A 13,432-nucleotide genomic window follows, 5' to 3' on the forward strand; every position below is an offset into this window, starting at 1 on the left:
ATTTGCAAGTTATTGTTCTGAAGAGACGCCACTATCTTTTTCTTTTTTTTTTCCTTTATTAAACCACTAGCCTGGGTGTTTGGAGGTGTGTATTGAGCAAAAAATATGGTAGTAGGCAGGCAGGCTTGAACTGGTACTGTGAAGGAGGAAAAGAATGTGAAAAAAAAGTGACGTCTTTGCTGTTGTGTCCATCACCAAACCGGAAGTGGCGAAGGCTAGTCAATCAAAAATAGGGAATGACTTTCGAAAATATCAGTGAAAAAAGCGACCCCTCCTTGTAGAAAAGTGCCCAGTTGAGGGTCAAGGAATTAATGTTTTTAGCCAATTTTTTGATAATTGCTATACGATGAGTCACCCTTCAAAACGATAACCATCTCATGAAAATCCATCGCATCTGACGGAAGTTTTAGGCAGACATACAAACATACATACATTTAAACAGACAGGTGAGATTTATATTATAGATGGTTATAAAACAGTTAGGAATAGACAGAGTCTACTAAGCTAATTAGGAATGCATAAAACTTAGGAATATCATGATAGTCAATACAGAACCTTGAAAATGTAACAGTGATACATGTTCATTCACACAATTTTGAGGCAGCATGCTCAGGACTGCAGAACACAATGCAACCAAAATCACTGGTACATCTCTGAGCAAACACCAACCAGTGTGCAGAGGGTCTAATGTAAATGTATATTGTTGCAGGTTTGGTCTGTTTAGCTGCATCACAGAGTGGTATTTAAGCATTGTGGTGGGACAAAAACCATGATATAATCTAGAAGCAACTGTTACATTCCGGCAAGTAGACAGCAATCTAATCCTAGCAGATCATATACTCCAAAAGGAAGAGGGTTGTGGCAAAGAATATGCAATGTATATCTGATGGTATGATACTGTAGATGCTCAAGAGAATCAGAACACCTTGTTAACTCCAGCGAACACTAGGAATCTGTATTCCAAGTGAGGGAGGAATCATTGCCTTGTAAAGCCTACTCAGCAAATGCCATTCATGAGGAATATAGTTGTTTGGGATACGCAACACATAAAGCTCCTTGTCACAGTTAAAATTGTACTGTCCATTAATGCTGTTGACGAAAAGCAAAAATAACATTGGTTCAATAACACTTCCCAATGGCACTCCAGCTGAGACTGGAAGCTCATCCAACAAACAATCAGTGACCAAAGTAGCCTGCAGTCGATTAGACAGATAGTTGAAAATCCAAGAGTAGAGCTTGCAAATGAGGATAGTTTCTGCTGCAGGGCCGACTGTGGAAACCTTCCAATATTTTATTTTACTCAGGCTTAATCATAAAAGATAATTTAAGATGTTTTTTGTTATTTTTTTTTCATCATCATGTCAATATAAGCCATCTAATCTAAGCCATAAATGTAAGTTCCTTTCAGTTGAACAATTATGGCAGTTTACTATAGTTGTCCATCTGATTGTTTCTAATAAGTTTCCAGACTTTTTTGTACAGACATTTAAAATTGTCATAAACTCTTGAAAATTATGTTATTGGTATACACCATTATGAGTTGACTGACCAAGTTTTTATGATTTCAGGTTCAAATGAACAGCTACAGCAAGAATTGGAATACACCCTACTAAAGCCTGATTGTCACAGCTGGTGAATTTCAAAAATGCAATCGGAACATCAGGACACTAGAAGAATGATATGCAATAAAACTGATTTAAACTTGAAAAAAATACTACAGAAACATATGGAATGTTCCAAACTGCTTTTGGACCATCTTGCATAAATCGCATTGCATTTTTGAGTGGTATAAGAGATTCAAGGAAGGCAGGGAGTCTGTGAGAGATGATTAGAGGTGTGGGAGGAGTAAATAAGTCAGAACACCAGAGTTGATTGGCGAAATAAAAAATTTCATGGATAAAGACCATCATGTGTCTATAGACACAATAAGTGCACAGTGTGGGAACTGAATATGCGGAAGATTTGTCCAAGGGGTGCTCAGAGAAGATCAGAAAGAAAGACGTTGTCACGACCCACATGGGCATTAAGATAGTTCCTCACCACCACCCCCTATAGTCCAGACTTTGCTTTCTGTGACTTTTGGTTATTCCCTATACCCAAGGAAACCCTTAGTCTGTCCTTGTGAAACAATTGAGATGAAAGAGGCTCTGATGAGGGTCATTGACATACTCATACAAGAGGACTTCCATGAGACCTTCCAGAAGTTATTGGAATGGTACAAACAGTGCATTGCAGTCAGAGGGGATTACTTTTATGGGGACTAGAGTTTCATGTGTGTACTATAAATAAAAGTGTCCATACGAAAAAAAAGTCTGGAAACTTATTTAAGGCACCTTGTAAAGACTTACCTTTAAAAATCGGATTTTTAGTGGTATAAGAGTCTGTTTTGAACAGATATTATATTTAAAATTGTTGCTGACAAGTAGTTTTTATGATATTAAGACATTATCCAATTGTTTTCACTGGTCGTCATGTTTGTTTTTGTGTGCAAATTCAATTTTTTGTATGCACGCAAAAAAATTTAATTAACATGCAAAAACATTATTGATAATTAAAAAAAATTAAATATCAAACAATTTAAGAATTTAACGTAAAATAAGCTATTTCCAACACATTCCATGTTTGAGAATAGTTAACCAAAAAATGTTATTTCCTGTGGAAGATGAATTCTGAGCAATTATTTATTTGAAAAGGGGGTGGGGGTCTTCTTGTTTATGTTATTACACTTGTTTTTATGACAGTGTCAGTCAGGATTAGTGGTAAACAAATTTAATAAGCACTCCTAAAAAATTAGAATAGCCCAGAAATGATTATCATACAATGATCATCATTGAATGAAATATAAAAGTGATCTTCCACTTTAAATTTTAAATAATAATTATTTCCAACCAAAGTTTTCAAGATGTCCATAAATTATCACCTAAAAAGTAGAATCTCATATTTGAAGAGTGATTTAGCTAACTCCACAAATTTGACATTATTTTTATGAGTATTATTACTATTAATATCTTTTTTTTTTTTTTTTTTTACAGTAAAATAAATCAATCTAACAACTGACCAAATATTTATAATTAGAATAAAACATTCTTTGAAAGGAAAGCACAGAATAATTAACGAAGTCTAACTCCTGCTTTCCCGATGTTAATAATTGTTTTAGTAACATTATTTAGAAACTCATTCTTAACATGGGAGGAGGTGGAGGAGGATATGTTAACTATTGTGTTCCTACACTATCTTATTTTGCATATCAATTGTAGACTATTATCAATTGTTTATGAAAAAAGTTTAAATAGCATTTTGTACACTAGTACAAATCAGCTTTGCTTAAAAATCAAAATAAATTTTTAGCTGCATCACAATTTTCGATTAATTTCAAAGAAAACATTTGAGAGAAAATAATTAAAAAGATCTACTTGCATAATAAACACCTCTCCCTCTAAATTTATTTTCTATTTGCAAAACATTTATGCGAACATTACACAGGTTTTATAGTAATCTGACACTTGTGTATTATTGTCACAGAGCAACTTTTTTGTTTTCATTTTGAAGATCTCAGAACAGGGAAAGACAATTCAGTTACGAAAATTTTAGAATTTTGACTTTGTAATGAAAATTTAAATCTTGTAAAAAAAAAAAAAAAAAATAGATATAGGTCACACACATTCCAATAATGACTGTTCAAAATCATTTGTATATCTTAAAAGTCATACATTTTGATTACAACTTTCATTCTTTTCACAATTTTGACTTTTGTTAAAGCTATATTTTGTAAAAAAAAAAATTGTTTTCTCAAGACAAAAAAATTAATTTCATGACAACTTTCATTCATTTTCTTAAATAATTAATGTTTTATTTTGTGCTATTAAAATTTTCTTTATTTTATTTCCTCAAAACAACAAAAAACCACATGCATGACAGTTCAAATGAGTTTGTTACAAAAATTTATATTTAAAAAAATATTTTGTGTTATTAGAATTTTCTTAATGTTATTATTATTATTCAAGAACTATTCAGATAAGTAAAGGTTTTAATTTTACTATTGATATTTTTGTATATAGTCTACTTGAATTGTTTCCCCCTATTCTGAGATCTTCAAAATGAAAACAAAAAAAGTTGTTCCATGGCAGTAATGCACAAGCGGCAAAAAAAACCTATCAAATCTCTAATTAAATATTTACAAAATTAAAAAGAATTAGAATTGGTAATTGTATCAACATTAGGAATAGTTTGGAATCACCAGCAGATAATTAATATTCATTCTAAAGTATATTTAATAATAAATATATTTTCTTTATTAGGCTCCCTTTAACACATTTCCTCCTTCCTTCCTTCTTTTTTATATTAATAATAAACAGAGAGAAAATGAAAGTATTTAGAACATGAAAAATGGTGATATTTTGTATATATCATGAAAATATACATGTTTGGTAAATGGGCAGAAACAATTGTTTGTAAATAAGTGTTTTTCAAGGAAATATGAAATGCTTTTGCTGAATAACTAAGGTTTTTATAGGCTTTGAGGTTTTATTAATGTTCACAGCTGAATTAGTTACTTATAAGCAACATTAGTGCATTAAATCCTTTATAATTACTAGATTTGAATGCAGGAACTTGAAAGATACAAGTCAAGGATATTTTTATTGACGATAGAAATAAAAATGAAGGTAAAAAAAGAAAATTTTTTTAGATTTGAAATTCAAATATTCAATAAAAAATATACAAGTAAAGCATAAATTGTCATAATTATTATAGATAGTAGTTAAAAAATAATGACTATAAAAAAATTAAAAGCAAAAATTAATATCTAATTATATACATGCAATTTTGAGTGTTGAGTTAAATGAACAAATATTATAATTTAAAAGTCACAAATATTAGTTAAAACCTATATTTATTAAAAAATAAGAAAGAACATGAAATATCCAGCTAAAATGACATTTTGATATGTAAAATATAAATAATGTTTTTAATCCAGTAGGCATTATAAAACACATGGAAATAAAGAATATTTTACGAATATAATGAAATCAACAACTATATTTTGATATATAAATTATACAAGAATTGTCATTATGATTTCTTTTCTATAATATACTTTATAATTCTATATATTCTTATAGCATATAATTGAAAATCATTTTTCTTATAGCATATAATTGAAAATCATTTTTATGAAAAAGACAAATTATCTTTAGATAGAATTATGTTTATTTCACAAGAAAAATTATCAACAAGGATAAAAATAGGGCATGGTATTAAAAATAAATATAGAATCTTTTTTAATAGTCTTTCAAGAAATATATTCAAAGTAAAATTTAATTTTTATTATGTGTTAAAAAAGAGTTTTTTTAAATGATATTATATCTTGCAACCAAAATGCATGCACTTTATTGATATGATAGATGAAAATGAAATTGAAACGCAAGCAAAATTAAGGCAGGCAGCATCAATAAAGCAATTTGTATTGCAATCAAAATGTTTCAAGATAAGTGAACATGCAAAAATGCAAAAATAAATAAAAATAGAAAAATCTAAAATATAATAAAATAATGACTGGAATTATGTTTTATGAAACAAAATACATAATGAAAAAAGATAATTACAGTTTATTTACTTTGGAATTTCTTAATATTACTATCATTTTGTTTATGCCAAAATTTGCTACTTTTTAAAAAATTTCACTAATTACAGATTTAATTTAGTATGCATTGCATTGTTATTTTGTTTATACTCGTTGTTTTGATTTTCTTTAAATGAAATGCAAGTATGATTTGTACACCCTTGAAAATGTAATTTCTTTTCAAATGAGTAAGCACCCTTTAGATAGAATTATGTATAAAAATAATTGATTAAACAAAGGAAAATCTTTCAATAAACAGAAACTATTTTTCAATAAATAAATAAATGTAATCTATCACTTGAAACTAGATGGATTATTTTTTAATTTCTTTATTGCTTAAATGTGAGTGATAAAATAGTTTGATGGCATAACAGGACAAGAAAAAGTCCAGAGGATAAATAGATTTTTTTGAGAGAAGAGGTGAGGGTTAAGTCTCAATTCCAAGTGAATAAAATAAAACTGACTAGAAGTTAACTAAAAATTAAAACCTAAATAAATTCTTCTATTGCAGAACTTAACATTTTTCATATTTAATTCTACATACATCGGAGGTGTTCTTTTTAGAGAATCTACTATCTAAATGAAAATTTGCATTAATTTCTGAGTGAATATTCAAAAATACCCAGAAATAAAAAGAAAATTTAGTAGCTATGACATTACATTGCTTAATATGTCTATATCTGAATAAAATGTTTTTAGATGACGATTGAGATTAATTAGCAAATATTGTTGGAAATAAAGACTGATAATTTCAAAAAATATTACAAAAGAGAATTTCTCACTGACATCAAAAGGGTTCAATATTTAAATACTTTGAGTTTTTTTATACAAAGAATTTATTTAGTTTTGTTGTGCGCGTTTTGTACCGCATATCAACTTTCTTGTGTTATCTAATGCTGAAAAAATGCATACTGTGTAGAATTTATTGAACACGAATTCCTATTTTACACAAAGATGTTGAAGAAAGGTGTCCATAATTTTTACTTCAATGGTATTATTGCTCAATTAAATGAAATAGATCTAATGAAATTTAAACTTAGTTTGTTGATAAGATCATCACTCACATCCAACATAGTATAGGAATAATTTCTACTTCTAATCCACAAGGAAACTAAATCCAAAATAAATCTTATGAAATAATTGTACTACTTTCAAGAAACCTTTGGAAATAAAATCATAAATCAGATGTATTTGAAATATTCTCTTTAAAATAAAACTTAAAATAAAAAAAATATACAATTCATCGACTTATCCTTAAAAATATAAAATAAAAAATCAGTATTCAAAATAGTTAAAATATTTTCATTTTCTTATTAAATTGTTTCATCTGTCTTTAAGGACATTGTTAACAAAATCATTATTAACTGGAAAATGCATTAACAGAAATTGTACAATTGTTTCAAAAAGAATTTAAAAAGAGAGAAGTATTGAGTGATAATGTCACTTACCATGAGAATGTGTTAATTTTTACAAAATTCTGGAAAACTACCAAACCCGCTGAAGTGACACCAAGTTGAATTTCAAGATTACTCTGATCCTAAAGAAAGCAGGAGGGTGTGGAGAGGAAGGAAGAAAAATGGAATAAAAATTCATTACTTTCATATAAAATAGTAAATACTAATAGATTAGTGATTTTAAGTAAACATTTTATACAGAATTAGTTAAAGAAAAAAAAATATATTCACCAAAATGTATCTATTTTTAGTTAAAATAAATAAAAATGATTCAGCTAAGATAGCATAATTCATTCAAGGTTTATTGTTAACTAATACAAACCCTATTTTACAAAAATATAGATTGAAAGTGAGCGCATATTAAGTAAAATAAGTATTCGTATATGTTGTTTAAAAAAAAAATGAAATCAATATCAACAACAAACTCATGAAAAAATAAAAGCCAAAATATACAAAAACTGAATAAAATAAAAAAAAAAATCACGAATCAAATAATATACAAATCATGAAAAACTCATTTCATATAAAGATATGAAACATAATTCAAACACTCTTTTTTGTATGCCATCAAATATTATGATTCTAAAAATGCAATGTTCAAATATGTTTTTATGCTATAAACTCAGGTTGTTAATACAAAAACAGTTTGTTCTTTTTGTCACAGCAAATGGCCATAATAATTTAAAAAAAAAAAACAAAGAAAAATGAATGTATATGAGGTTTGAAATGGAGTCAGAAAAGAAAGGCAAAACAAAAGGTCGAGCTTTGAAAATAAAGAAATGCACATTAGAGTACATACATACAGCTGGAAGAGGAGGAGAGTGAAGTGTACATAATGTATCACAGTGCCTTTTCACTTTACTCTTTTTAGCATCACCAAGCAAAATTAGAGTGAGAGGGGGGGAAGAGTTGGCAAGTTGTGGCCTCAAATTATATCATAAAATAAAAGAAAAAAGAAATTGGAAGAATAGCAGACAATAGTTTCATTTTTGCAAAGTTGGGGGAGAGGGAATGTGAATTCTGGAGTTTGAATTGCAATGATGATCAAAAGAAAAATGATTTAATGAAAAAAAAGACAATTAAAAAACATGATTAAGAAAAAAGGATGTCTTAAATTATCCACAGGTAAGTGAACTATTGAAAGTATGAAGATATTTTATGTTTTGTGGACAATGCTTGATCTGAGAAGTAACATTTTGCATTATTTTGTGCATTGAATTATATGTTTTGTGATATTAAATGGGCTTGTCATTTTTACTTAGTGCCTTGTATATTTTTTTGGCTAATTGTCTCATCTTGTGTGTCTTACTATTACACATCACAGAATTTGTGAAACTTCCTTTTGAGTCAAATTCCAGCAAAATATCAATGAGATGCTTATTTCAATTGTTTATAACATTATTTGGAAGACTCATACAAGTGTATTGCTATGGGTCATTGTCATATTTCCGTTAAAGTAAAAGTTTCTATGGCACATGATTTTGCACACGTTCCTTTTCCTTTTTAAAAGGGCTGAGTTTTTTTCTTCTTCAACATTTCGTTACTAACAGCTCTTGCATTTACTGCTGCTACCTGCTATTTACTATTTGTTCTTACGTTTATTATTGGCTGTGAAATTAGTTTGGTAAAGCCTAGTAAAGAAGTTTCCTCTGTCTTCCATTCTATGATAAAACACCACAATTTACCAAACTAATTTATTATTTTCCTCATGGAGAAGATAATTCGCCTGGATAAATTTGATGTTTCCTCGGCAGACCCTCAGGCAAACAAGCTTTGGAAATTATGGTTCCACAACTTTAATTACTACTTATCAACTATTGTTTCGTTAAACCCTGATAAGCTAGAAGTTCTCTATTTAAACATCGGTCCCTCTGTTGAAGTTCTCTATTTAAACATCGGTCCCTCTGTTGCTGATGTTATCGAAGGTTGCTCTGGTTTTGAATGGAATTACTGGAAGGTGTTTATGACAAGTCTCCAAGCGTTATTCACGCTAGACATCTGCTTTCCATGCGTTTGCAACAAGAAAGCGAGTCTGTCGACCAATACCTTCAGGCCTTGAATCGACTTGCCGCTGACTGTTGTTTTAAAAACGTAACGGCCACCATTTACAGGGATGAATCTGTCCGTGATGCATTCATTCGTGGTCTCCGGTCCTCATTGATACGTGCTAGGCTCCTTGAAACAGACACTAACTCTTACAGAAGCTACTCAATGTGCTAGAACTTTAGAACAAGCTTACTTTCGTGCAGAATCGTATGCCTCTCAGATTGGGGCAGTCGCTGTTACTTCTACTACGGGAACTAAAAATGTGCTGGCCGATTTTGCCGAGGAGGCCACTTGTATTTCTAAAAATTCTGTTCCAACTGATTCTTGAATGGAGTGTGACTCTGTACAGTTCTCTGTTGCCCTTGCTGTTCGTGGCAAGTGCTACAACTGTGGAGGGTGATGTCACCTTAAGGATGACCGCCGCCTTTGCCCTCCCCGCGATAAGGTATGTCGAAGCTGTGGTAAACTCAGGCATTTTTCTAAAGTTTGCCGTTCTACTCTAACGACACCTTCATGTTCTTCTTCTGCTATCATAGGGGCCCGCGCTAAAGGTGGTGATAGTTACCCTCCTATATCATCGAAATTGTGGAGTTAAAAGGAAAAAGGTTAACTGCCCTTATAGACACCGGAAGTTCTTATAATTTTATCAGTACCCGCATTGTCAAAACAATGAGACTGCCCACTTTAAAACGGAATTCCGTAATTTCTATGGCATCATCTGCCGTTTCCCTTAAACTGTCTGAATATTGCACAGAGAACATTTTCTTCAATGGTTCCGAATATAAAGGGATTAACTTTACTCTGCTTCCTGACTCCTGTATGGACATTATAATCGGGGTGCCGTTTTTGAAACTACACCGGGGCATTACTATTTCTTTTGATGGATCTCAGGATGCCTTAAAAATCCACGTGCTAACCAAGATCACTTGTGCCCCTGTAAAATTGTTCTAAAACCTGACTCCTGATTGCAGACCCATTGCTACAAAATTCCGAAACTACCGTGCGGAGGATGCCCGATTTATTGAAAAGGAAATTCAACTGCTTAAGGACGATGTCATTGAAACTAGCTATTCACCGTGACGTGCTCAAATTGTCGTAACTTCGTCGCCTAATAGAAAGAAACGATTGGTGGTTGATTTTTCCCAAACTATTAATCGTTTCACCCTACTTGACGCGTACCCTTTGCCTCGGATTGAGGATCTCATAAACCAAATTGCCCAGTATCATATTTTAGTACGATTGATTTGTCTAAGGCTTACTATCAAATTGAAATTTGTCCCGAAGATCGGCCCTACACGGCTTTTCAAGCTGGAAATCGTTTGTATCAATTCAAACGAATACCCATGGGTGTCACTAATGGAGTTTCTGCCTTTCAACGATTTATGAATTCCTTTATTTCTGAAAATAAGTTATTCAGAACTTTTTCTTACATTGATGATATTACCATTTGCGGTAAAACTCAAGAGGAGCATGACACTAACTTGGAATGTTTCTTAAAGGCTGCCTCAACACACAACCTCGAAATAAACCGAGTAAAATCAAAGTTTTCGCTTCGCTCTATCAATTTGCTTGGATACCAAATCTGTGACGGAACTATCCAATCTGATCCTGAACGGTTGAAACCCCTTTTGCAAATGCCTCCTCCTTCGGATTCAAATGCGTTAAAAAGGTGCCCTGGTATGTTTTCTTACTATGCAAAATGGATACCTAAGTATTCACACAAAATTCATCCCCTGGTTAAAAATAAACAATTTCCCACGCCGCCTATAGTTGTGAATTCTTTTGAGAAACTTAAGGATGTCGCCGAATCACCTATAAAAGTTATTGACGACGAACTACCAATTACTATCGAAACCGATGCGTCAGAAAAGGCTATTGGAGGCACCCTCTTACAGGCTGATAGGCCTGTAGTATTCTTTTCCCGCTCACTAAATCCATCGGAAATACGACTACACATAGTTGAAAAAGAGGCTTACGCGATAGTTGAATGTATCCGAAAATGTAGGGACCTCCTTGCTGGGAAGCACTTCTCTATCGTAACAGACCAGCAAGCTGTATCTTTTATGTATAAGCCAGCTAACCGAGGAAAAATTAAAAACGATAAAATCATTCAGTGGAGAATGGAGCTTCTCCCGTTCTCGTACAATATAAAACACCGTCCCGGAAGTGAAAACAACACTGTTGCCGATACTTTATCAAAAGTGTGTGGTGCTGCTGCTTCCTCCTTGGAGGAGCTAAGGGCCATACACAGTTCATTAATACACCCTGGTGTACAGCGTTTTTGGCACTTTATACGATCACAAAATATGCCAAACTCAATTGATGAAGTTCGGTGCGTGACATCCAAGTGTACAACGTGCGCAAAAATAAAGCCTCCATTCTTCAGCCCTACTAACAATACACTGATCCGTGCTACTGCTCCCTTCCAGCGCCTCTCCGTAGACTTCAAGGGGCCTGTGCCGGCATCTTCGAAAGGATGTCGTTACCCATTTACTATCGTGAATGAGTACAGTCGATTTCCCTTTGCGTTCCCTTGCCGTGATCGTTCTTCACAGACCACAATACAATGCCTGACGAATATTTTTTCTATTTTTGGACTCCCCGCTTTCATCCATTCTGATAGAGGAACATTGTTCGTGTCGGAGGAGTTCAGAAATTTCCTGACGCGACTTGGGGTTGGGTGCAGTAACGCTACTGCATACAACCCAAGAGGAAACCGTCAGTGCGAGCGCTATAATGGCGTTATTTGGCACTCAATATTATTGGCCCTGGAATCTAAACAGCTACTCCTTAGTGCTTGGCAGGACGTTCTCCCTGATGTTTTAAATTCTATTCGCTCCTTACTATGCACTAGTACGAATAATGCAACTCCCCATGAACGATTGTTCAAATTTGAAAGGCGCTCTTCTACTTAACTGTTTGGCTCTGCGAACCTGGGGAGGTACTATTGAAACAATTTGGCAACAGGAGCAAGTACGACCCGATCGTCGAGGTAGTGGAACTCCTCGAGACCAACCCTACGCATGCGATATGGGATAATGATGGCCGGGAGGATTCAGTGGCGCTAAGACATTTGGCTCGTTTTCCGCGCTCTAATGGACCTCAGGGTCCTGCTGAGAATACTCGACCCGACCTTGCAAATCCAGACCCGGCCCATTTGATTGAAGCAAATCGAGTTGACAATACACTTAATGCAGAAAATATAGAGAATTCGCAGAGACCTGCCAGTCCTTCGAATATTGAACTGCTTCTACACCGGTCTAGCCGAATCCGTAAACCAGTCCATCAACTGGACTTATAAATAAAACACATCGCCACTTTCAAAAATAACTTTCTACTTCGAAAAAAAAAAAAAAAAAAAAAATCTACACCTTGCAATCTCTCTTACTAGTGGGAGGGGGGGGAAGATTGTTATATTTCCGTTAAAGTAAAAGTTTCTATGACACGCGATTTTGCACACGTTCCTTTTCCTTTTTAAAAGGGCTGAGTTTTTTTTCTTCAACATTTCATTACTAACAGCTCTTGCGTTTACTGCTGCTACCTGCTCTTTACTATTTGCTCTTACGTTTACTATTGGCTGTGAAATTAGTTCGGTAAAGCCTAGTAAAGAGGTTTTGCTCTGTCTTCCGTTCTATGATAAAACACCACAATCATGGCATTACTTGTGGGGTGCATCTGAGACATCACAATACGTACACATACGTAAGTATGAACTCACCATATTTTGTTTTAATTTTCTTATTTGTTTTTCGTGGGGATGTGGCATCCGATCGGATGTCACACATTTAACCACAATTTCAGTAACTCCAACTGACAGATTTTTAAGATTCTAACTGTTTCTTTAAGTGCAATTGTTTATATTTCTTGCAAGGTATATTTGCCAGTTTTTTTTTGTTTTTTTTTTTTCATGAGTTCAGTTGCTCCTATACTTACTGGAATGATGGAAATCTTCCTAAGATTCCAATTTCTTTTCATATCGTACATAAGGTATTTTCCCTTTCAGCTATGTTAAGGTCAGTATCATTAGAGACACTTACTTTAACAAGGGTTGCTGATCTCTTGTCCCATATCACTAAATCAGGCTTAACAGCTCCATTTTCTAGTTATGTAGCAGTAGGAATTGCATAATCATAATGGATGGTGTATGACTTATTTCCAACTGTTCTTTCTGGTAAATGTGCTCCCACGATTTGCTGCTACACTGGATATTCAGTGTTTTACAGATTTTTCAGTGAAGATATTTGCATATGCCGTTATGTCACATTGTATAGTAGCCGTCCTCTAGCAGAACTTTACAACTGGATGTCAGTTG

At 32.9% G+C, this 13,432-nt stretch overlaps 1 protein-coding gene across 9 annotated transcripts in view; it reads right to left on the reverse strand.

Annotated features, from left to right (window-relative positions):
• LOC145292010 (tyrosine-protein phosphatase non-receptor type 4-like) overlaps positions 1-13,432 on the reverse strand; it is a 973,203-nt gene that overhangs the window by 655,498 nt on the left and 304,273 nt on the right. For all 9 annotated transcript variants that reach the window (XR_013869534.1, XM_080138005.1, XM_080138003.1 and 6 more), the window contains one exon: positions 7,069-7,157. Coding sequence is in view for 8 of the 9 variants with exons in the window: in XM_080138005.1 (XP_079994131.1) it covers positions 7,069-7,157 (89 nt within the window). In the remaining variant the exon portion in view is untranslated. The remainder of the gene's footprint in view (positions 1-7,068; positions 7,158-13,432) is intronic.

The sequence above is a fragment of the Euprymna scolopes genome, chromosome 13 (assembly GCF_053919585.1).
Source record: "Euprymna scolopes isolate OS-2025 chromosome 13, ASM5391958v1, whole genome shotgun sequence".
Classification (NCBI taxonomy): domain Eukaryota; kingdom Metazoa; phylum Mollusca; class Cephalopoda; order Sepiida; family Sepiolidae; genus Euprymna; species Euprymna scolopes.